Source organism: Tinamus guttatus, unplaced genomic scaffold, assembly GCF_059628265.1.
Source record: "Tinamus guttatus ecotype Peru unplaced genomic scaffold, ASM5962826v1 Tinamus_guttatus_pri_ptg000213l, whole genome shotgun sequence".
In the NCBI taxonomy this organism is placed as follows: Eukaryota; Metazoa; Chordata; class Aves; order Tinamiformes; family Tinamidae; genus Tinamus; species Tinamus guttatus.
The window spans coordinates 3,628,235-3,653,723 of record NW_028288747.1 but is presented as its reverse complement, the minus strand read 5'-3'; the positions used below and the strand labels follow the sequence as shown (position 1 = coordinate 3,653,723).

Genomic DNA, 25,489 nt, shown 5'->3' with positions numbered 1-25,489 from the left:
GAAAATCAGTTTCTAATAATCCAGCTGACTAAATATTCAAAATGCTCACTGGCTTCAGCATCAGAGCTCAGCTCAGAGCTGGGTGCTCAGGAGGCATCCCAGAAACTGCAACAAGAAAGTCAGGTCTCCTTTAATGCTCAGACTGACTCATTTCAAACTCCAGTTTTGCACCCAGGTATCTCTGAGAAGAGCACCCTCCTCCTCCTCAAGCCCAGAGGTAGAGAGGGAGGAGGTAAAAGACTTTATAAGATTTTTTGTTTTAATGGAGTATGCAAAGAAGCCAAATTCTTTCTAGAGAACCTTAACTGCTTACCCTCTTTCTGCCTCTCTGCAACTACATGGGGAAAGAAAAAAGGGAACAGATTGATCTCATGTTTTCATTGCATAATAGGTTTACCATTTCTAGAGATTTCCTGTTTCTTAATGGCAAAAAGGAGTGATTAGACTCTCATTTTTCCCCCAATAATTATCTCACATGAGATGCATTCAGTTCTATGACAAAGCAGAAATGAGAAGACTGAATTAAGTCAATTTCAACCCTTTTCTCATACTCACTGTTGCAGTGTTTCAAAGCCCTGTTCTTTGTACAGCAGCTCTTGCTTCATCTGAGAGAGTTCCCTCTTCAGCTTCTTAACCTTGTGTGTTAAATCAAAGCAAGACTTAGAAAATCCCTCTTGTTAAATGGCATAACACATGGCTTTGAACAATTAATGTATTCTCTACATCAGATGAGGAAAAAAAGACTGTAAATTGCTCTACTGGCACATATTAAAAACAAATGGATCTGTTCTCTTCCCGATGTCTATGGGCAACATGCTTTAGTATTAAAGGGACGCAAGCAGATTAAATCACATTCCTTATTTGTATCGATACCACACTGTGTTATTAAACCTGAGAGAACTTTAACAAGTAATTTACTTCTCACTTGTTAAGCATGCATTCCAACTGTCCTACAGGGACGTTCCTGTTTTTTTTTAAGCCTATTATATTTTCATTTTTTTCATTCCAGGAAGCTCTCAGTCCTTTACACTGGAAAAGACAAAGTATGCACTCCTTTTTTTTTTTCCCCCTACAAATAAAATGCACATTAATTCAAAAAAGACAATTATAAAACTCACTTGGATTGCAAATATATGCATTAATTAAATAGAAGGATCCTTGGTCGACTCTTTATTTCCCTACATTTGCAGGCTCTTTTATCTTAAAATTCCTATTTCAAGAACACTACACAAAATATTTATGATTCAATGTTTTAAAAATAATTCCTCCATTTAATTTTATATCACACTTCCCAAATGGAGTCCCAAATTTTGGCATTTATACACTGGCATCTTTCCTTATTTGCGCTCAGCATACTAGTCAGATTTTGTTAGGCATTTTAACATTCCAACCAGTAATGTTAAGGAGAGTAAAAGTTAAAAAGTCCCCTGCTCTCACCTCTCACTTTGAAGTTCTAATACTCTGCTTGCTTATATGTTTTTCTTAAGATATTTAGTCTTATGAAAAAATGGAATATATTAACATAAACATATCAGCAAATAAGTATATCACTTCAGTGACTGAAATTAATCTCCAAATTTGTCTTAGAATTTCTTCATTCAGCTCCCCTTAGATTTCCTATTCAGTCCTATTCTTTCAATGAGAAAATGGGAGATTCCCAGCATGTCAGATAACCAAAGTATTGAGCATCACCAACTGTTATATCTTCAGAAAAACTCAAAATGCTTTGTATGTTTAAAAAATACGAACAAACAAACAAAAACCCCCACTAATCTGCTTTCCTTTATATGGGTTTCAGAATGATACTTAGGCATTTGAATTGTTTGTTTTTGGCTAATGAATTTTCTGTGACAGAAATAAAATGCTTTCAATCTCCCTTTTCTCCAAAGGGAAATTCATTAGCTAAATTAAGGATTTGTTTCAAGATATTGAAAACTAGCATCCCTAGCTGCTCCACCTTTACTTTGACCATCCTGGAAATTGAGCATAATCCTAAATCCACGTTCAAGCTCTCATTAACTATACATGACCTGACTACATGACACATTCCTGCAGTTAAGCAGAACAGAGAACTAAATAAGATTTTTAACACCCCCCTAAATCCCAATAATCTGTCTCAATTCTTCCAATCAACTGATGCAGTGTCACCTCCAAGTTCCATGCAATGTTTAAAACACATATAAATGAACTCCCAACTTTTCCTAGAAGCATGGAATGTCTAAACCTTTAAAAGCAGAAGTGTGAATTTAGAATAGCACATGGCATACTTGATTTCAACTTAGAAGACTGAATCTCTCAGAAACCCTTATGTTTTCCTTGAAATCATTTTTCTGAGTGTCTTCTGCTGTAATTCATCATTTCATTATCAAGATATGTGAATTAGATATGTTAACCCACCTGAATGCCACCTACATGATAACAAAGGCTGTGTTTACTGTACCATATTAAACTATTCTTGTGCTCCTTGTCTTCCCCTTCAAGACTTTTATAAAACTCCCTCTTTTTCGCATCTTTGTACTTGTTTTATCCTTCAACCCTTTCCTAGTGCTTCTGCATTTCTTCCTAAGTCTCCTGCCTCACAGATCTCTTCTGACGGCATCTTGAAGCCTTCCTCCATGCCTAAGCTTTGAATTCCTTCCTTGTTCAACATTAACCTTTTTCCCTGCACTGAAATCTTATCTTTGACTAGGCTTCTGGGCTAATCCCTTCTACCCCAGCACTCCAGTGCTAATGCCAGCACTCAAATACTAATGGAATAAAATAAGAAATTTATTGTTATCTAAGATGCAACCCCTACTTACTGTATATGCATAAACATATTATGTTCAAATAGGCTTTGTATTGTCTGGATTATCTTATGATGACTAATTCTGACCTCAAATAGCCCCACTCACTGTCTATTGTGAGACCACATCCTGCAATTTATAATCTTCTTGAGAAAGGACCTTTTTCTCTAGCTTGTTTTTATTTAAAGGTTGTCATATTTGTGTCATTCTGCCTGACATACTGCAGAACAGGTAATTCACACATCCAAAGAGTTTCATATGCACATAGTAGGCACAGGCACCAAGGAAAAGGCCAAAGGCCATTTCAGAACTTCCTCGAATGCTGGCTCTCCCCCCTCCAGCCACCATTAACCTGATATTGCCATTAAGCCTCAGCCAGGGTGAGAGAGAAACAGGTTTAGTATGTCTGAGCTAATAGTTCACTAAGCAATGTGAAAATCCTAACCAGCTGGCTAGCAGCTTGCAAATGACTAACTCTTCTTCCCATCAAATCCACACATGCATACACAGCAGAAAGCCAAAAGGCTGCACACGAGCAAAGCATCCTCAAACATTCGAATAAGGGCAAACTATGATAATACAGTCATACCTCTCTTGCCATCCTCCTCGAAAACCACTTTCCAGCCCTAGCATCACAGGGCTTCACTTTTTGTTATCTCAATGATTTTCATATCCAGTGGGTTTGGATGACACAACAATTTATGCTGATACAGATATTCTTGGACAGCACCCTCCTAAACTCTGCAGACAAGATCCAGGTCACCTATTTTAGGCACATTCATAACTTGGATTTTGCAATGCCAATAAATCAGATGTTAAGAACCAGCAGAGTGAGTGACTGATTCTTGACTCCAACAAGCAACACGGACAGGACGGCACCTCCAAAAAATGAATTTCTCTGATTAACACACTGTCTCTCTCTCCTCAGTGAATGGACAATCTGTAGATATGTAGCCAAAAGTTGATTTGGTATTTCTGCATGCACTAATCTAAGTAATGAGAAAAAAACTGAGCATAAGATCGTGCCTGAATTTCCCTTCTTCGACCTTGAAGTGACTATAGCTGTATTTTGTTGGGTGTTTCCTCCCCGCCAACAGTAAGTACTGTTAACTTTCTAAGTATACCAGTGATCCACTTGCAAGGGGAATGTATCTTCCTGCTCTACTCATTTCAGAACGAAGCCCCCTCCCTTGCTTCCCATTCCTCTCCCATTCTTGTTCCCACCAGCCTTACTTCCTTATCGTCTTAGACTCTCCCTCCTAAACCTCAAAGATTTTCCTCCCACCTCCTCGCTGCTGAAATGAGCTTTCTCACCAACCACTTTCCTCGTGCGTAAAAAGCAAGGGACTACAAACAGAGACTGGGCAGGGCAACATCTGTACATTTCAGCACTAACTTAAGATGGTTTAAATTGTGAGCCATTCCACATTCCTTTTAATCATTAATCGTTTATACTCCTACGGATAACTCTCACTGGAGGTGAAGTGTGTCACTCTCCGAGGCTTCTGCAGTGCTGCTCTCTGCAGAATCCAGGAGAGGGCAATGGAAGAGCTAAGTAACTCTGGTCTCTTGGGCTGTCTCTACTCAATGCAAAAACCTCCATCACCCAAGCACTAGTGAGGTGCTGCCTTTTTAACCTGCATGGGCTGATCTAATTTTTTTCATCAGTAACTATAGAGAGCCCAGCCTACCCGCAGAGCATCATATGCAATAGCTTAAATAAATGAACTCCCTCTATAGATTTTCAATGTCTTCCACATCATTTCCTCTCTACTTAAAATTAATTCACTAGAGACTAAACTCTAGTGTAAAAGAATCATGATTCTTTTACATATTGAGATAACCAAAGCAATGTCTGTAGTATGAAGTCTGTGTTTGTAACCTTGCTGAACAGAACTGATCAAAATGTGTAAAAGTCATCTAACTGCAATTCATCTTGGCCTATTACTTTTCCAGCTTCATCTGATTATTTTTATTTTTCTTTTAAAAAAAACCCCATAAATTAAGAAGAGTTATCAGATTTATCTATTTAGATTTACTTAAACCCAGATCTAATTAGAATATTTTTTCAGTTTCACCTAAAAGTGTTACCTAAAATTAACAGAGACAGTTTTAATTTTTATGAGAATATTGGGACATTTCAGTACCAGTAAAAAGATACTCCTGCTAGTTCAAGTTTTGCACTCTATAGTCATAAACTTCGCACAGAGAATTCAAATGAATCTAAATTAAGCATTCTCACCCTTAATCTGGTAGTGGAGATTTCAGCCTTCAGAATGTCAGGGTCATACTTTGTACTTGATGAGGAGCCTGAGAACACTTAAAAAAAAAAAAAAAAAATCAGCCCCCTTCTTTGAAGAATTCGTATTGATCTGAAATCTACAATTATAGAAGTGCAGAAAAATACTTTAAATATATATCTATCTTTATTATACAGCAGCATGTCAGGAAAGGAATAATCAAACTTCCTTCTGTTCTCTCCTACTATTATTTAGTATCTCTCTGCCTACGACACAACCTAGAGGTAGCACCTCACTTTCCCCGACTTTCGATCCCTTTTTTTCTGTTGCCGTTCTTCTAGCTGAGGTATCTTGGAAAGACCTCTTCCTCGAGGTCTAATTTCTATGGAGACTTCTGGAAAGCAGAGGTGGGTTTATTCAGAAGCTTGAGAGCTCCACTGCTCAGTTCGTCCCAAGATGTGCATGCAGCTTTTATCATGCTAACCTCTTTTAAGGAAGATGCTCAATCAAAAATTCCAACACAGGCCTCATAGTAGTTTACTGTGTGCTAATTCCTCACCAATATTATTACATGCATATCCGCTTCATCCCTGACCACTGCGCACAAGTTGCAAAATTATTGTACACTGCGCTTGTGAAGCAGCAAACAAGCTGCCTGCTTGGTTGGTTGGAGCTGTCTGTCAACACAGTAGGGTCATTCTGGCATGCAGCTATGTTGTACAAGAGATCCTATTTACTTTGCACCTAGATTTGGTGCAATTTTGTTCTCACAAACTGCATGACAAAATAGATTCACAAGCCCACTGCTCTAAATCACAGCTCAAAGGAGTTCAATTGTATCAGGCAAATGAGAGTTCTCTCCATATATCTTTACATCAAAAAAAAAAAAAAAAAAAAAAAGAAGTAGGGATGCTATCTCTAAAAAAGCCAGAGTACAAGATGTTCAGAGTAAACCTATAAAACTCACTAAAGTGAAACAGGATCCCCTACAAGGAACAGATCAAAGAAGTTACATTGTATTTTCTACTGTACTTACAGCTTGTCCGAGAGCTTGATTTTTCTTTGTAGGCATCATTCAGTCGTACATACTCATCCAGTGCAAGTGCCAGCCTCTGTTCTTTCACCTGGTACAGTTGTTTCTGAGTACTGAGGGCATCCTGGGCTACCGTAAGGTAATCTTTCAACATTCTCTCTTGTTCTTGCCTCCATTGTTTCCTGGGATCTTCTATCTGTGTTGTTTCTTTATGGGGAAGGAAAAATAAGTTTTTAAATAGACCACCGCTGGAATCTGCTCACAACTAAATTGCTTCTTTGCCTGTAACAAACAGTTGTAGGTGGGAGGAGGAAAGGGGTAAAATACACTCATCCTGAATGATGTCAGTTTACATAACTTAAAAACTCTGAGAAGCCCACTTTGGTTTTAATTAGTTGAATGAACTCTAAATTCTAGCTTGCATAGTGCTTGCTATTTGAGATCGTAGCTCGTCTAGCTTGTCTTTAGTTATTAGGCAGATACTGATTTTAGCAAAGTTTTTCTTTGCCATAGTAGCATGTCTGTGAGAAACAGTATTTAGGGGACTACAAAATTAGAACTTAAGCTGCATGTGTAATGCTATATGCTAAGCTCATTTATACATCTAATCAGTAACACATTCTAAAACTAAAATATATATCATTTTACTTCTATTTTTGCATCTGGAGATAATAAGATCAATAAAAAGTTTTTTATACAACATGTTAAAATTACATGGATTTCTGAACAGAAATGTAATGTTAGCCATTCCTTCCTCTTCTGCCCTCCCCACTTCGTTAATTTAAACCTATGCTATTGATGATTTGTTCTCTAGCCTCTTTTCTGCTTCTTGTTCTCCACTGTAGCTAACAGAACATTCATCCTCAAAATCTCCTCACCCAGCTCTATCCAGATCACTGCTTGGCATCAGATCCAACTGTTCTACTATGCTTAGCAGAAGTAGAAGGCCACCTTCAGAGAGCACTTCATCCCAACTAAATGAGGGGCCTGCGATACATGGGACTGAGCTGCCTTTCTGAGGTGTCTCCCTCTTTCCACCGACTACATGGGCAACCAGAACGTGTTGCCCAGAGCAGGCCCTTGTCAACGGCCTCAGATCAACCATTTCAATGCTAGGACCCTCATGGAAGGCTTGCATAGAATGACTGCAGCAAGGGATTGAACACACTATATAGCACTATATCATGCGGAATTTATGCAGTGTGATCAATCTGACTGTCTTGATCTATACATGCAAAAAAGAGGAATTCAAACCGAAAGTACAATTTTATCATTAGCATTTCCTGACTTAGTTCTGACTGTACATTTTAAAAATGTACAACAATGAACATTAAAAAAAAGTGTTTGTAAGATATATTTATGAAAAATCTGAGACCAGAAGGCAAACTGTGTACCATGCTGCATTTTCTTTGTAAATTACATACTATAAAATCTACGTAGATGACAAAAAAGGAATATTCAGTACTGAAGAATTTAAGTGCAAACTTGGGGATTTTTGCCAACATAGGGGAAAAGAGGTCAATCTGAGATAGTTTTCTTGCACCCTGGGTCTCCAAATTGCTTCACTGTGAGAACCTATGTTGGCACATGGAACAGCGAAAAACAGTTGGAATATGTGGATGAAGACAAGAAGAAAAACAAACCATAGCGGAATTGCTTTGAACTGTAGTGAAACTGCACTTTTGAGAGGAGGCACTCTCTCAACCATAGATTTGAGACCACAGTTTGTAACAGCAGCAGCAGCAAAGGACAGGTTCTGCTTAATAACAATTTAGCACAGTGACTAATAGTTTCTCAACAGCCCTTTCGGGTGCTAATATCACATAAACCAAAACACAGAAACAAAAAGAGGATACTAGAAAGTATCTTCCATGAAACAAGCCCTATGGAATCCTTAAGTGTCTATATGATAATGTCTATATGATAACTGACAAACACACATGCACATACCATGTGAGCAACCACTTCTCCTTGCCACAAACACGGCAAGCTTTTGTATTTCTACCAAGAAAGTTATTTCTTGGACGTACACAAAGCAAGCAGAATCATCATGTAAACCCAAGTGTAGCGCATAAAAGATTAAAGAAGCTTTATACACAGTTGGTTTTCCAGTAACCCCAACTGGGGCTCTCGCTCCACAGCTAACTATAGCCCCAGACATTGTGCACACTCACATCTGTGTTTCTAACCACTTGCTCTTTTCCACAAAGACATCAGGCCCAGAAAGAAGCAAATCGATACCTTTTCTCTCTCAAATGGTCAACACATGTCCCTGTCTGCGGCCACTTACTGCAGTTGTGCTTAACACACCTCCACTTTCACGTCTATTTACACAAGATAAGAAGTGCTGGTTTTCAGAGGTGTCCCTTTTTGTGAAGTGGGATGAAGAGCATCAAGCAGGATTCTCATGGGTCAGCGCACAAATAGGATAAATGCAGTTATGTTGTTTTTTCAGAAGACTGTAATGATGTGATTGTGTTTTAAGAGTGCCACCAGCAGCCACCGAATAATCTTACAAGATTGGAAGGTCTCATCTTCGAGCATGTTGCAGGTAATTGCCTTGTAGGTTTTAAGTGAGGATTGCTCAACATGCAGCCCAAAGACCAAACATAGCCTGCTGAGTCCTAAAAGGTGGCCTACAGATGCCCTGTCCTTGTGACTGCGTGACAAGGACAAAGCCGATCAACAGAACAGCAGATTTTTTTTTTTATTGCTGACAAATTCAAGCAAATGTTTTCTTTTTGTCTCTCAAAACTACATGCACAACACAACACTATGATTACAAGAGTTAACACCTTTTAGGTAGGTAGATAGTCATAAAATGAGCTAGACATGACCCTGCATTTTAAAAAGCATACATATACAGTAATTTCAGGACATGGAGTTTGGCTAACTGCCTGTGTGGCTAAGCTGACTAGCCAAACTATTCCGAGATGATGCCACTGGAAGGTATTTTAGCCTGGAAGGCACGCTCCGTTAAGAAAATACAGAATCACTCCAGCAAAACCGTAACTGAAGTGACTATTCCAGAATTGTCACCCACATTGATTTTCACGAGCAGAGAAGACATTCCTGTAATTAAAAAAGGTATTTTCTGCTGTGTATCTTCTCAAAACACCATGCTGTAAAAAACCCAAAAAGCAAATCACTTGTTTGGCACGTTGTTCATTTTATATCTATCCATATATTTTATATATGTACATAGGCACACACATGCACATAGCACCATATGCTTGCTCGTTTAGAGTTTTCAGTCTTCTAAATTGTAATCAGTAACTTTGTCCTGTACAGGAAAAAAAGAAGACAGATAATACTCCTGGTACCACAATACTACATTTTGGAAAGTAAGTTCATTTGAGCAAGCACATCTTGCAAGAGCCAATACTCGGATTAAAAAAAAAAAAAAAAAAAAAAAAAGGCAGGGTTGTTCTTTCAGAAACAAATATTTGTAATTGTCAGCCTAAAATTCCAAAAGGGTAAGGATTTTTTTTTTTCCACAAAAAAGAACGTTTTAAGTACTTGGTGTGAAGGGCAAAGTTGTGTGTATAAGATTATTATTGGGATAGTTTCGTGCAGGTTACGGAGTGAACAGCTTGCTAAAGATTTAATAATGATATGATATTTAAACCAAAGATTGGATTTGTGATGGTAAGATGTTATTTCCTCTGTTCAGGTGAAAAGTGAGCACTATTCATAAACACTAGAAAGCTTTAAGGTTGTATCTGTTCCAGCACAAGCTAAATGGTTTTAATCTTCAGGAGCCCAGAACAAAGAAATCTCCTCATTAGGATCTCTTCAAAAATTTCTCTATTACCAGACAGGCGAATTCCAGAGGTCAGTTGTTTCTTGCAGAGAAAATGAAGATACACTGGCCACCATTTTCTGTAGCGTAAACTTATATGTGAACAGAAAACGTTTCCTTAAAAATGTATCTTCAAAAAGGAGTAGGACATCGGGCTCTAAAAAGAGCACTATTTAGATCAAAAGAATTATTTACACGCTAACTGTCTCGGTTCAACCACTATGCGAAATAATGAACCACAGCAACAAAACGTACATGCCCTGTTATACATTCCGCATTTGACTTGTTTCGAGCTGCATTCGGCAAACTTACTTGTGAATCAAAATTACTTAATTCTATTAAGAGATCTTGATTTAAAACTAATTAATTTTAAATAAATTACTGCAAGTGCATAGTTAACACATTTGTGAAAAATTATAAACAACGCAATTTATTTTCTCCTATTTTTAGCGATCTGAGCGATTAGCTCACACAGGGGAGAAATTCTCTGAGACAGAAACCACTCGAGGCCTGGTCCAGGAAGGGCACAGCAGCAGGATGGCATTCCCCACCCAAGGACATTCCTGAGCACCGCAATTACCATACCCCCACAATGTAAAAAAGCACTCAGTGCTGCCTTTAATCATGCTGCTATTGATGAAATGCAATATCTTTGTGGCTAGCTGCCAGCCAGGTTCGATGCACTTAAAACCGAGCAAAGAATTTGGCCCAAGCAAGAATTCAAAGCCAAAATACCAAGGCTTTCTTTACTGCCCTTGAAGCAAGCTCTAACCAAAAGAATATTACGTGTGGCCTGGGTAATTATACATAAGATATATATTATACATAGAATATTCAGGCATATCTATTTTTTATGAGTTAATGTCAGATGTTATGTTCCTGTCTGCTATCAAAATGCTCTGCCAATTCTTTTTTTTTTAGTTCACTTTAACAGAAGGAAACTATTAGCTTATCTGCAGTAGATGGTATTTCTCTAAAATACATGAAATTAAAATCCCATAAGAAAATCCCACAGGGAAGGGAATGGCTCCCTGGTGCCCTAGTAGTAAAAATGAGAGAACTGGACATTTTTACTACAGGATTAACAATACATGGAAGCAATAGTTTTTCCAGCACCTCCCCTTGCCAAACAAAACAACAGTGTTGACTGGCTCCAGAATGACCTATGTCTAAGCTATCCTCAGCCAGACAGGTTGTATTTAGGCAACAGGGTTAAAGAGCAAGGACTCTCAAGGGGTCCCGCAAACAAAAATGCCAGCGAGATGCTAGACTGCTACTTGAGAAGGACACACAGCAAGAGGAGAAAACACGATGGGACGGCACTTGGCACTTGTTCCACTATTGTCTGTTTAATCACGTATCTGCGGCTCCGAGCCTGAGCGCCGGTGCAGGCGGGTGGCCGCGAGGCCGCAGGAGCACCGGAGCCCCTCGGAAGCACCTTGACATCTCTCTTACCTGAGATCTCTGGTTACTCCCCACCTCCCCCTCCAATAATAATAATAATAGTAATAATAATAATAATAGCAAATATTACTCCATTGTGTTTCGCGTAGCGTAACAAACGTCACAGGATGCAACAGATGCAAGGACTAATGCATGATAATGGAGGCAAACACACGAGCACTGGTTTCAAGAAGAATAGCAAAAAAATGTGACAGGACTGGCTGAAGGAATGCACTCCTTATTTACATACCAGAGACTGAAACATTTTTTGTATTATTTTTTTTTTCCTTTCCTCTTTCCCCTTCTTAAAATACTGACAACTCAAGCCCATCACAAGAAAAGCAATTCCCATCCTTGAGGAAAAAAATCATACAGTAGTATTATATTGATGTATTTGTTCTATGGGTACCCTTAAAAAACTGTATATTTCAGAGCCAGTGGTTTCAGAAAGACCGTGCAGCCCTACAAGATCACACACACTTTGGCTGCAGAATTATCTAAAACATTGTTGGACATGAAAATATCATGTTCTACTGCATAATAGGATAAAACACAAGTTAGTAAGAGAGACGTGAAAGAAAATTAGGCTATTCAGGGTATGCTTCAAGTTCTCTACAATTTGCTTCCTGCCAATGACATGCCCTTTTCCCTTCCAGAAACCTTCCTCACTTTTCTGTAAAATAATTGCATGCTCACGTTTGAGAAAGGAGAGAATGAGAACATGTTCCAGCTATACTGAGCAAGCATGAGTAGACTTCCAAGAAATATTTATTCAGAGATTTTACTAAGAAATGTCGAACAGCAAGTCAGCCTTCTGGCTCACTGGTTTCCTCTAGCCCGTAGATAACAATGACTCTTTATCTCAGAGCCAAGTGTGATAGGAATTCCGAGCATTTTGGTCTACGTCAGCCAGCCCTCCACAGGTAGGTTGTGTTCTGCTGCTGCGACTGTCAGAATTATGATTCATACCAACAGGAATGATCTTTACATACATTTTTAGAAGTCATCAGCTGATCTTCTTCCACCCAGAGCTGTCCTTATCCTTGCTTTCCTTCTGCAGACAGCATCAGATTACTCTAAACCCTTCCCACCGTTATGGAGCTCTTTAACAGCCAGAGAGCAGGGAAGTTCCTTATTTATAAATAAGATTCAAGGCAAAACCCACTGCACCTGGATTTTGACCATGTGTACTTGCTGTAGCTAAAGAGTCTTTATGAGCAGTTCCCAAATACTTCCACTTGCTTAAAAGATTGTGACAGGTTGTGGGAACAAACGGCACACACTTCGGGTCAAGAGACACAGCTCTGCGCCCTGAACTTAATGGTAAGTGCAGACTCACAGTAGCATTTTCAGGTTTCTCCCCTCTCCAAGAATGCTATGTTATGTATTTTCATAGATGCACATGTACTAATGTTGGGCTGAAGCAGAGACCAGCCAGTCTATCCACAAAAATCCCCATGTTAGATAAACCAGTCACACAGGTCTCAGGTGGCACAAACCAGTCACACAGGTCTCAGCTGGCAGGAAAGTCCTAAAGACTATGACAAGGAATGGAGAACCTGTGGCTACAAGACCGTGTTAGAACTTCAAATTGCATAGGTAAATGACTAGGATTTTAAATTTTAAGAAAGAAGAAAATCAAGCGAGGAAATAGGGTCATTCAATGAATTCTAGCCTCAAACCAAGCAGATGTGAATCCCTACCTCTGCACTTCCTCACCTTTTAGCATTATTCTGCCTCTTACTTTTATTTTTCTTCATGGATGCAGCAGCAGTAGGAAGCAGCCCCTAGGAAAGGGATGAAATGTGCATTCATGCTTCTGAAGTGGACAGTTAAAACTAGGAGCAGGGAGGAGCTGCAGGAGCAGAAAAGGTGGATGTTCAACTTCTCTCTGCAGAGGAGAGCAGGGACAGGGAGCAAAGAGGACTATTACTGTATTCAACACAAAGTAAAAAATGGCAAAAAGAAAGTGGATGAAATACAGCTAGGTTAGGAGCAGCTATTCCCTCTTGTCTTTATCTTTTAAATACTGCTACCCTGTTCCTTTCTGTAATACTCCTGTCACTGAACAGTGCTAACAGCACCATGCTTGTTTTATAAGCCAACTAGATTGATGCTATAAAGAAAAACTCTTGCCTGGTTATTCCTGAGCCTGAAAATAAGAATTGGAAGTCAAGGAGATCACTTATTTAAGAATATGCCAGGCTCTGAAAGCAAGGCAGAACATCTCTCCCAGTCAGGATCCTCTCAGGCTGTTCATATCAAGCCAAGAACAGAAGTCTTTCAGATAAGCAGAGGTCTTAAAGAGATTTTAGAACCACAACCTTTAATCTCTAGACTCAGTAAATTCTCAGATTGTAAAGGAAACTAGAGTGTTCAGTGCTGTTAGTAATATTTCTGGAAATCAGCTAGTCATACAAAATAATCTCTCAAATTCCAAGCATGTGGGAATTTGTATCAGAATCTTAACACATCAATGCAAAATTAACACAGTAATAATAGATTGGTATCTCTAGTCTAGCATTTGCCTAGCATTAAGGCAAATCAAAATGTGGTCATAGACTTTTTTTTTTTTTTTTCACAATCTGTACTTGCTAGCTTCTTTGTTGTGTTGCTCTCCGAATTTAGACCAGGAGATCTGTCATCTAACCTTATCCAGGAACAAATGAAAAGCCACCATAATATGCAGATGCAGTAAAAAAAAAAAATGCATCTGGCAGCAGCACAGTTGAAGAATGATCCTGCTGATCAGAAAGAGCTGTACCAAGGACGTCTCTTACCAGGCTTCCTTTGAAGCTGAAAACACAAACCTGCTCACTGAAGTTCAACTATTTATTCATGATTAAAAAGTCTACCTTAGAGTAATGTCCACTGGCATTTGCTTTTTGAGAATTTTTCTAAACATATTATTCTAAAGTTGAAGTCTAATTAACTGAAATTTAAAATAAAATAACTTAGAAAACAAACAGCTGCTAGACCTTGACAGGCCACAGGTAAAAATTCAAAAGCACCTCAAAACAAACTATGACTTTCTCTGTGTAGAGGCCAAATTTACTACCAATTACAGCTACTTAATTGCTTAATACTCTAATTAAATCAGCCAAAACATGAATTGCTGTAATTAGGTTGAAATTATAAGTTGTTCAAAAAACGCTAGTATTATATTTTTAAAAGGGTTTATAGTGATGACAGCTCACAAAATTCAAGAAATAAAATCCAAAATATAAATTAGCAAAGCATTAATTTACATAAAGGTATTAGAAACCCACAATAACACTGCCTTATTATTTTGTGACTATATTCATGCCATTTACACAGTATGCAAATGAAACCACAAAAATCTTACAACCTAAAGAGTTTCTTTCATGGGTCAAACGAAATTAGAAAAACTCCTCTGAAGTATTTTTTGGTTGCGGGGAGCTACTCCTGCAGCTGCCACTGAAGGACTCCACGACCACCCAAGACGAGCGTGTGGAAAGCACGGCCTCCAAGTGAAACCCACCTCCCGGGAAGCAGGCGCAGGGCTTGGCAGTTAGGGTGGTTGTTTCAAAACTCTCTTAACCAGCGTTTGGCTGCTGTCCCCCAGTGCCTTCCACCCTCCTTTGATACACCTGTATTATTCTTGCCCCCAGGTCGCCTTACCTCCCTTACTTGCATAAATAGGGGTGTGGAAAGGAGAACAAATAGGAACTTTTTTTTTTTTCCCTTGCCAGATTAGTTTCCACTCAAATCAGCTCCCTGATCTGATTCACTGTCTGGCCATGCAAGTGTTCATGCCAGTATAAGCAAAAATATTGTAGGGACAGAATAAAAGGCCAGAGGTAGCAACAGAGCAGGACTGTTTCTTTCAGAGATTTTATCAGCTTAAAAGTGTTTGCAAATCCAAGCAATATTGGCATAATGCTGGCATAAATGCCAGCAATTACTAGGAGAAGTATTTTCATCTTAACCACTTGAAGTCTGATATCAGAAACCCTGCAAAAGATCTTGGAAAGTGTGAAAGTGTTTCTTTTGCCTTTATGTATATGTAATTGAGTAGAACAATAAGTTTGGGTTATTTCTTTGCCTAAGTTCCTAACCATGTTGTTCATGAAAGTTGGTAGAAATTTGCAAATCAGACAGTTAAAGAAGATGAACACAGAAGTGCAGTTGTGCAGTGAGCACTGTAAGCATGAACAGAACAAGCTAAATCTTTGGTCTCTCCTGAAGGAGGATGCCTGTAAGAGGGTTATTCCTGAGTCCCTGCTCAGCAAACAACATCCCTCCAGGCAGCCTCTGACAAAGCACTATTGAACAACAGGATCAGCATTTAGGTCCTTATGGTTGTCGCTACCCACATCATATGCATGTTCTGCCTTGACAGATGGTCTGTAATCTTGTCTCCCTTGAAGCTGAAAGCAACCCATTACGACTCCTAATTGAAGTAATATATTCACAGAGAAATGACCTCCGTCAGTGTTTCGCAAAGTGTGTTGCATCATCCTACATTTCGCCTCCTGCAAAGTTGCTCTACAGAGGAGGACCTGGGCGTCCTGACGAGCAAGAAGCTGACCACGAGCCAGCAAGGCACCCTTGGGCAAAGAAAGCAATGGTATCCTGGGCTCTGCAGGGAAGTGCTGCCAGCAGGTCAAGCAAGGGGATCGTTCCCCTCCACTCAGCTCTTTTGAGGGCACATCTGGAGTGCTGGGCCCAGCGCTGAGTTACCCAGTTCGAGAGAGACATGGGCATACTGGAGCAAAGCCCATGAAAGGCCACTAAGATGCTAAAGCGACTGGAGCATCTCTCATCTGAGAAAATGCTGAGAGAGCTGGGATTGTTGAGCCTGGAGAAGAGAAAACTGAGGGGAGGACCTTACCAATGCATTTAAGTAGCTGGAGGGAGGGTGAAAGGACAACTAGGACAGACTTTTTTAGTGGTGTCCGGTGACTGGAGGAAAAGCAACAGGTACAAACTAAAACACAGGAATCTCTGTCTGATCATAAAACAAACAAAACTTTAGTTTTTTGGGTTTTTTTCCACCCTTTTTCTTTTTGTAATGATTACTAGTTATCTCCATACTAGGTATTTTGGCAGCAACATCTGCGCTGCGGACAGATGAGCTAAAAGCTATACTCTCTATGTCCCCACAAATGACCTGCTTGTAAAGCACTTAGGAAGGTTCCCTTCCAGCAACTCGGAGTGCTTTCATCAAAACACTGCACAAAATACCATTCGCAGGACTAAAAAATACTGCTTTTCCAAAACAGTTTCACTGAGATTGCTACAAAGCAACTTGTATTAATGTAACAAGTCAAACACACTACCAAACAATGGGTGAAAACCTCCAACTATACCAAAGTGAAGGCTACAGTTTTGTACTCTATAACACATATTAACAAAAGAGAAACAAATACCTAGCTAGCCATGCTTGTTTGTTGCAGCCACACAAAGACAACTGCACGCAAATGAATACACACCATTCTTCTCAACTAAGTATTACTGCTTGAATTAGATTAGGATTTTCACAAGAATCTGAACACCAGGCTGTCCAAGCCCCAGCTCTCTGCACGTGTGAAGCAGAACTTGACCCGCAAACTTTCCCCAGCATCGTGATTCCTCAGTCCCTCTCCAATTACTACAGGATATAGCATTGTTTATAGGAGGAATGTATTTTGCAGTATGTTGTACTTAGAACTATAACACATTTGCCAGATCCCACATGCAAATAAGCCTCCTTCCTCCGTTCTAGCTAATCTAGAATAGCTCCATTCTGTGGTTCGATCTGAGTCAATTCCCATTACTCACATCCAACTATTTCTACCATTGTGCATTCCTGAGTATTTAAAAATCACCAAACCATCTATACGTTACAGATACCAACAGATGTAAACTATCTTTATTTACTCTACATTACATGGACTTCTTCCACAGAAAAAGATTAAGAGTCACGTGTACAATACTGGGCCAGCTGCAATACATTTGCAGCCATCCCCCGAAAGCCTGTGCAAACAGGACAGCCTGCCTCTTGAACATCAATTATTACTACGACTAAACTCTCCTGCAAGAAATCTGTGCCTACTCCTACTCTAGTTTAGGGGCCTACTTGGGAGCTCGTCAGAAAAATCTACTCTAGAGGAGCTTTCTTATATAATCTATACAGCAAACTGAAAAAATACTTACGGTTGACGTGATCAATATAGTAAACACCAATCTGAGGATCGTATGCAGCTTCCCATCCCCACGGCAGTTCATCCCCAACACAATCCGCAAATGACAAGGGCTTTGTTAACCTAAAAAGAAATGAATGGGTTAAAACTACGGCTGTTATCTTCCCTACGTAACTTTCTTATTCGTATTAATTCTTACTGCAACAAATGCTAGAGTTTATTAGATAGCATTGAGAAAAAGAAAGTCCATCATTCCCCTGTCCATCCTTCTGAATGTATTAGCTCCAAGAACATTATATGAATTATTGCAAACATTTTTCGTACAAGAAAAATTTCTGCAACACCTTCTATATTTTAGAGTAACTAAACAATAAACAACAGGTTTTAAACATGCAACTGATAAAAACTGGAGCATAAGTTTAACTTAGAAATCATTCACCTACAAATAAGCCATTACTAACATTACTATTTATTATTGATGCATGTGATTCCTTAGGTAGGAAAAAGCTTAAAAAAAAGAGATGCAGAAATTGCAAAGAACCAACAAGCACAAAGCTCCTACAGTCCAAAATTCTTGCAGTGGGGACAGATTTAATCTTTAAGCCACAAACACGTCTCAACTTCCTCATACTTGTCCAAGGCTCACAAAGTAATCACATGAAGATAACAAATACTTAATATAAAGTTTCTAAACAAATTCAGAAATCAGTTTGCCCCTTCATAGCCTATTAAAAATTGTTGTGCAAGACCTCTAAACTTAAACACAGTGAGAAAAATGTTAGAAAATCCATACGAGATGTGAAATTACATCTGAGTCACTAAAAAACAAAAAAGGCGAGAAAAAAATCTTTAAATTGGGAAATTTTATCATGAAACTGGACAGTCACAGTCATTTTTTTTTCAGTATAGCAAAAAGTTAGCTTCTGTGGTACTTATTTTCCTTCTTTTTAAACTAAACCCAGTATGTCTATGCTGGCTCTCACCTTTAAAGTCCAGGAGTTTCCAGGTGGGAATATCTCAGAAAACAAACAAACAAAAACCACCACTTGTAAGCTCTGAGGCCAGACATGGGAGGAAGGCACGGTGTGTATATTAAAAATTTCAAGGACCCTTTTCCACAATCTGTTTTTCTGAATGGAAATACTGTAAAGTCATTAAAAACACAGATAAACAACAACAAAAAGTGATCTGGGGCAAAGAAATCAATAGGCCAGTAGCAAAGCTGCTCAAAATGGGGTGGCTGCCTTGCAAAGCAGCGGTTGCCCAGCACGGTCACATTAAATATGCCTACCCAAATGCATTGGGCACTATTGACTTAGTAACTACCAGCATCACAGCAACGACTGCTGGTTGGTTTGCAAATAGCACCAGCTAGATGGAAAGAGGTGAACCTGAGGAAAGCAGGAGAAGGCTCTTAAAGGCAGGGAATTGCAGGCAAGCCCAGCACCTCCCGGGTAGCCTCAGCCAGGTGGGAACGCGGGCTGCCCCCACGCTCTGGAGCTCCCAGGCCAGTATTCAGAAGGAGCGCCAAATGCATAAAATCAACAACTCTTTACTGAGATTGGTTAGTCACGTGGACCCAGGCCATCGTTGTGCATAAAAACGCACAGATGACCTTTTAAGTTCAATTAAAACTCTGCGTGTTTAATATTTTCACAGAATGACACAATGGTTGGAAGGGACCTCTAGAGATCATCCGGTCTAACCCCCCTGCTCCAGCAGGGACACCCAGAGCACGTGGCACAGGGTGGCATCCAGGTGGCTGTTGAAGATCTCCAGAGAAGGAGACTCCACAGCCTCTCTGAGCAGCCAGTTCCAGTGCTCTGTCACCCTCACAGGAAAGAAGTTCTTCCTCACATGGAGATTGAACTCCCTGTGTTTCAACTTGCACCCCTCGTCCTGTCACTGGCCACCACGGAGAAGAGCCTGGCCCCATCCTCCCTACATTCACCTCCCGGGTACTTATACCTATTGATCAGTAGATACAGAATGCTCCCTGGTTCTGCTAATACCATTATGCAAACAGTTTGCAACTAAACTATTGCCAATTACTTTACAGATGCCCTGGGAAACCTAGGAGACCAAAATATCTTGCAAATTGAGAAGCAGTATTATCACCTCAAATCCGTATTTTCTTTACAGTTTTCAAACACACAGCTAGATATGTCTTTAAGACAAAATGTAGACTTTGCAATGATACCAGCAACAGTCACTACAGCACTATTTGCAGTCATAGAAGAAGAAGAATGTGTATATATTAAGGTTAATGAAGTTATAAAATGGAAACATAACTATTATGGACTGTCAAAGCTATATAGTTTCATTTAACCCAGTTTCCATACTCTCTTGATTGATGTAGTACCTTCCACACAAAAATATTTGGAAGACAAGTTTTCCTTTAAGGTTGGGTCTAAGAAAAATAATGCATCTGCTGCATACACTAGCGAACACTGTCAAGACACAACCAACCTATGGTATTTCATACTACTTTGACCTATGATTATCAGTGTGTTCATTTTTAAAAACATGTACACATGTATACATTCGTACACACACGCACATTTTTCCAAAGAAGGAAAACTTAGTTCTACCGCATTCCTTTGCCGATTCCTTTTTTCTCCAAAAATCTGTCTAGGACAAAATCAACTACCATGCTGAAGAAGACATTACCTATATTATGATTAAGATTCTGCTTTCCCAACAGAGAACCCTGGACTTCGTTTTTTGCTGACTTCTAAACTCGGCTAAAACCAACACCCCTGACGGTCTTCGCATATTCCAAGACTTGATTTTGTCCTCTGAAGGACTCCAAGTAAAGCAGATACTCTGCTTAGAGACCTTGTTTATATCAGTTCTGCGAGACTCATTTATCATGATTTATAATAAATGCACTAGAGAATAGAGGTAAGAGAGAAGAGAAAGGTTACAGGAGACAGAATTCAGGAAAATGAAAAATTCAGACTCTCTTCTTCCCCTCAGTTACAAAGAGGAAAAATGCACGTTGATAAGAGCTACAGAAAATATGCCTGACAATTACAAACATGTTCAATTTAATCTCTTTCAGAATGACTTCCAAAAATATCTGATTTGTTGCATAGTGCTTGACCTACAGGCAAGAGACTTGGAGTGTGCAATTCAATTATAACTAGGGTCAATGCTCAACTTCTATAGCAACTTCAACATATATTTGAAAACTTTCTCCAAATCCCAATTATTGCCAAAAAAAAAGTTTACCCAAAATGATCTCATGCTCTTTGACAGGTAGCAAAATGCAATGTGACATCTACCTGAAGTATTGCACAGATTAAAATTCATATCCATTATGCATACAGAATTATAAATAACAATGTACATTACACATTATGCACTTTGTCTTACAATGCAGCATATGTTTTTTTTTTTTTTTTAATTGACTCCCAAGTTTTCTGAAAAATGCATATCTTTACTCGACACTCTAGGAACTGACAAGGCAAGACACAAATAAGTTAACATTTAGACTTACAAAATGAATTTCTATTAAAATATAACTGGAGAAACCCAAGGTGCATGGACCACATGCCCAGCTACCCGGAATCCGACTCGCTCGTCTTACAACAGGATGAAGTACAGTTGACTTTCCAGTAACACAACACAATAGTAACAAGCTTTCTTCTACCTTTGAGGACTTCCCCACAAATATTCTTATTTATCCATAAACACAGAATAGATAAGATCACTGTCAGATAATTTCATATTTAAAATTTTGGCAAAATGACCTAAAATTTTAGATCCTTCTTTTGAGCCTTATTACTATAATGGCTGGGAATACAAGAAGAATATTTCTAACAGTTTGGTTGAGTCAGAGATCAGGAGTTTGAACAAGAGGGGAAAAAGGGCGTTATTTTGCCCTTTGTTAACTGTAAAGAGTAATAGCTTATAAAATGCATGAAAATAACAGCTTAACCACTTTTCTTTCCCAGCTATGCAGATCTCTCTTTTCTTCTTACGAAATGCATGCCTCAAAGGAGAATGTTTCTGACTTGTTGAAGTCGCTAGGTAAAGGTATATATGTGAAATGAGATCACTATGGTATTTGCTGGTTGATGAAGTCAGATTATGCAGTTACTTCTGAACATTTACCTCATATAATGTTAACAGGGAAGCAGCACGAGGTGTTTCTCACTACAGACTCCAGACTGACAAACGTAAAGACTGCAGTTAACTGACCAGGCAAAGGAACCCATAAAGGAAGAAGAGCGTTCTCAGGTATGACCTCTAATATAGTGGTGACCTCTAAAATAAAACCTCTAAACTAGACCTCTAATATAGTGCTCAAATAGGATACTCTTACCAACTTTCTAATGCTGCAGGTATTGTGAATTAGGATGTCTATAAACACATCTTGCTCCTGTGCCAAATTTCACCCCAAACAGGGGTTTAATTCACCCCAGGCATCCAAGATAGTTTCCTTATATAAAAGTCAGGGGCACAATTAATCCCATCTAATTTTAGATTTCAAAAGTTAGACATCTAACCTGTATTACTCATTTAGGTCCCCTAAGAGAGGCTGATTTCATCATACCTAGTTTAGTCCAAGAATGAATCACACACAGAAGGTTTCCCTCTCTTTCTATTGACTAGAGAAGAGGCCTGGATGCACAGCTCCTTTGCCTACAGAACAACTACAGCTGTGGAACGAATATCCTGCAGTGTAGTAGTGTCCATGGCAGGTTAGCGCTGGATGGCTGCAATGCTGCTCGCTAATGCTATGGTCAGCATCCTAACTGCACAAGTGACATGAATCAGGAAGTCAGTTTTTTTTAATTTTATACAAATTAGTTAATTATACAAAATAGCTAAAGCTGAAATAAAATGCCTACTAATATCATCAGTTCCCTAACTACAAAAAGTGGTAACTCATCTATCTATACATCTGTCTCTGTGTACAAAGGCATAGAATGCATGCTCCTAAGATTAAAAAAAAAACCCTTCACTGTATTCTTTATTCATCCAGGTCTATAAACCAGCAAATTCCATACACAATTTCATTCTCCAAAAGGCTCATTCATGTTTCTGCTGAGGCTGCTTCTAAACACCATGTTCTTAACGTAGTAGTGCCTCCCATTCAGCTACCAATTCCCAGTCCAAGATGTTATGTGAAATCTTTGTAGTGTTTAGCAATTTTTATCACAACAAATATGTATATTTAATAGACCATAATTTATTAGGTCAACTAATAAGTCTTTCATGAATACATTTAACATATTTCCACTCACTTTCCAGATCTGAAATCACACTGCTCCTGACAAAATGAAGATGGGCAAAATAGTCAAACTTGTACATAAAGAAATGAAATTTGACATAATTGAGCACTGATTCTACACTATTAAGTTTTCTAAAAATCACAGAGGTTTTCTATCTTCTTTAGTAGCTTGCAATTGTATCCTATGATAGTTTTATACACTTGAATACTTACAAATACAATAGGTTTTAATAGACGATTAAACAGATTTTGGAGATTTTAGGTTTTCTGGTAAATGAAAATATTGACACATGCAGGTAAGTGCTTATAAGATACGCAAAAAATAAATAAATGGTAACATCATCACAGCAAAACAGTACAGCAGGATGCAATGTAGGTATGAACACAGGGAAAAGGAGCTCTTGAGACTATTTTACAAGCTCTGAAACTTGACTTCAGGACTGACCTGACCAACCTGAGGTTGGTTTACAATGGCATTTCCCAGCATCACTATTAGAAACAATCTATAGGCTTGTACAGACAGGACACCAGCACATTCAGTAATGTTCCAGGGAACATGATTGAGGAAACAGTACTTTTAAAAGACTCTTGTCTAGCTGTCCGAAACAGATGTTCGGGAGATCACTGTGTTCAGGTAGCATACAGAGATCAAGGAGAAAGCAGACAATCTTTTTTCCTTCCTTAAGCTGTTTCTGATCTCTTTCTCTCTCTATTTAAGATTCTGAATAAATGGCTTCTTCTCAGTAATTTAGGCAAAATACTCAAGTCTGGTTTGAAGCGTTTTGCTGAAAAGAGCAGCATGCTGCACAGTGTCTCAGTTCTCATTAGAGAGCCCTTCAAATGCACTGTTAGGTTAGTGCTACCACGTGAAACGGCAGCATCAGCCTATTATCACTTCTGACTGTTTGTTGCAGCTACAGGGCCTTCCTGAAGGCCAACTGTTGTACTGTGGCACATAACCTTTCATAACAGCCAACAAAGGCTGCTTAAAAACAGCAAGTTTATGTCTCACAAATACATATTTTTGGAGACGAGCACCAGCTACAGAAAATTGCACTCCATTCCTCAAACATTTTTCCAGCAACTGCTCTCCTTGAGCTAACGAGAGACATTTAACTGCATAAGGATGTAAAACAAACCAACCAACCTGTTTGCAACCACAGTACAAGAAAAAGTAGTAATATTTATACACACTTTTACTAAATTTGTCCAGCACTGAACAGCAGAACAAAACAAACAAAACCCCACCGCCCAAGCCTTACTTGCTTTCAATAATGTATCTATTACAAACATCACCACTTTAAACCAATACTTTCAGCCATGAATTCAATAGAAAAATGCATTGTACCTTGAAAGTAACAAATTTGGTAAAATTTAAATCGGCTGATCTTGGAAAGAATTTTAAGAGTCCACTGTAACAATAGCACAAGTATGTTTTCAAAAACACAACTTGATAATAAAAATAACTGAAGGAAAACAACTACAGAATGAATGTTACCCCCTTTAATAAATAAAGGGCTATTTTTGGAGGGGGTGGGAGGTAGAGAGGGGGAGGCAGGACAGAAGAGAAGGTTAAAAATAAAGTTCCAGATTCTAAGAGGGAACACAAGACAACTTTCTCAAAAGACCCCACCACTGCACTCTGCAGTTTTGCAAGGGTTCTGTAGAACTATCAGGGATTAAGTGCTTGTCCCACACTAACAGAATATCACTTCTTGCAGGGGGAGGGGAAGGGGGCTAACGGCATGACTTCATTGCTCAGAAATCCCACACATTTCCCAACTCCGCAAGCTTTATGCAATACAAAAAGAAGTCAGGGATTAAACCCTTCAGGTTCTCTAAAGATCTTGCCAGTTTTTTTCCACAGAATGAAACAAAATCAGGGAGCTGATATCCTCCACACAAACAAGTAAGCAAGCAAACGGTGAGCATACAGCTTAAGACTTCAGTACAGAGGGCATTCAGTTCGGAATGAGAGAGAATACACTGCCTTTCAGCTTTCCAGAAAAAATGAAGTTTATCTTAAACACTGCTATAACATACGTGGGCACACGTGCCTGTTCCCAATTCTGAGGGGGGTTGACATTAGCTCTGTGTCTCTCTGTCCCTGCAGAGGTGCTCCCGAAAGGGCATATAAAGCAAAGGGCCCAGAGCCAGGAGGAGCAGAAGGCTCCGGGGAAGGAAGGGGCCCACTGGTTGCAGGGCCAGGTCAAACTGTCTACTGACGTGATTTTTTGCTTGCTTTTCCTTTTGATTATAATAACCTGGTTTTGCTTTCTACTTGCAATTACCATCAATAAAGAGAAAGCCCTGCTGAATGCAGCTATACATGTGGCTGTGTCCTTTTATCAGTTTAAGATACTGAAAGAAACCAAATATTTAAATGAAAAGCAGAACAAGCAATATTTTCCAGTTCAGCATACTGGCCATTTGTTTTCTGGAGGGCATACAGAACCACCAAATCAACTTACTGCTGATTTGCGCATCCTTTACATCCCAAGCTCAATGCAAAGATGACATTTTGAAAGGTTACTGGCAGGGGGAAGAGAGGAAAGACGTGGAAATGGTAATGTCAGGAGCGTTTTCTCCTGCGTTTTTCTCTGACGCAGCAGTTGGGTCTTACACTGGCGTGTAAGCAGTATAATATTAGACACCTGGAATGTGAGGAATGTCCTGATAACCAGAGCCTGGCACAGGGATAATTCCGCAGCTGTAAACCAAACGATACGACCTTTGAGCTTTCCAGAGGAAAAGTCCAGAGGAAGCTATGAAAAGGCTATTATGTACAGTGTTGCTA

The 25,489-nt window shown here is 39.2% G+C and overlaps 1 protein-coding gene across 1 annotated transcript in view; it reads right to left on the bottom strand.

The window, feature by feature from the left end:
• WWC2 (WW and C2 domain containing 2) overlaps positions 1-25,489 on the bottom strand; it is a 90,906-nt gene that overhangs the window by 40,452 nt on the left and 24,965 nt on the right. Inside the window, exons 2-5 of the mRNA XM_088524643.1 lie at positions 17,464-17,573; positions 6,063-6,266; positions 5,029-5,105; positions 556-635 (exon numbers count right to left, since the gene is read on the bottom strand). Of these exons, the coding sequence (XP_088380769.1) occupies positions 556-635; positions 5,029-5,105; positions 6,063-6,266; positions 17,464-17,573 (471 nt within the window). The remainder of the gene's footprint in view (positions 1-555; positions 636-5,028; positions 5,106-6,062; positions 6,267-17,463; positions 17,574-25,489) is intronic.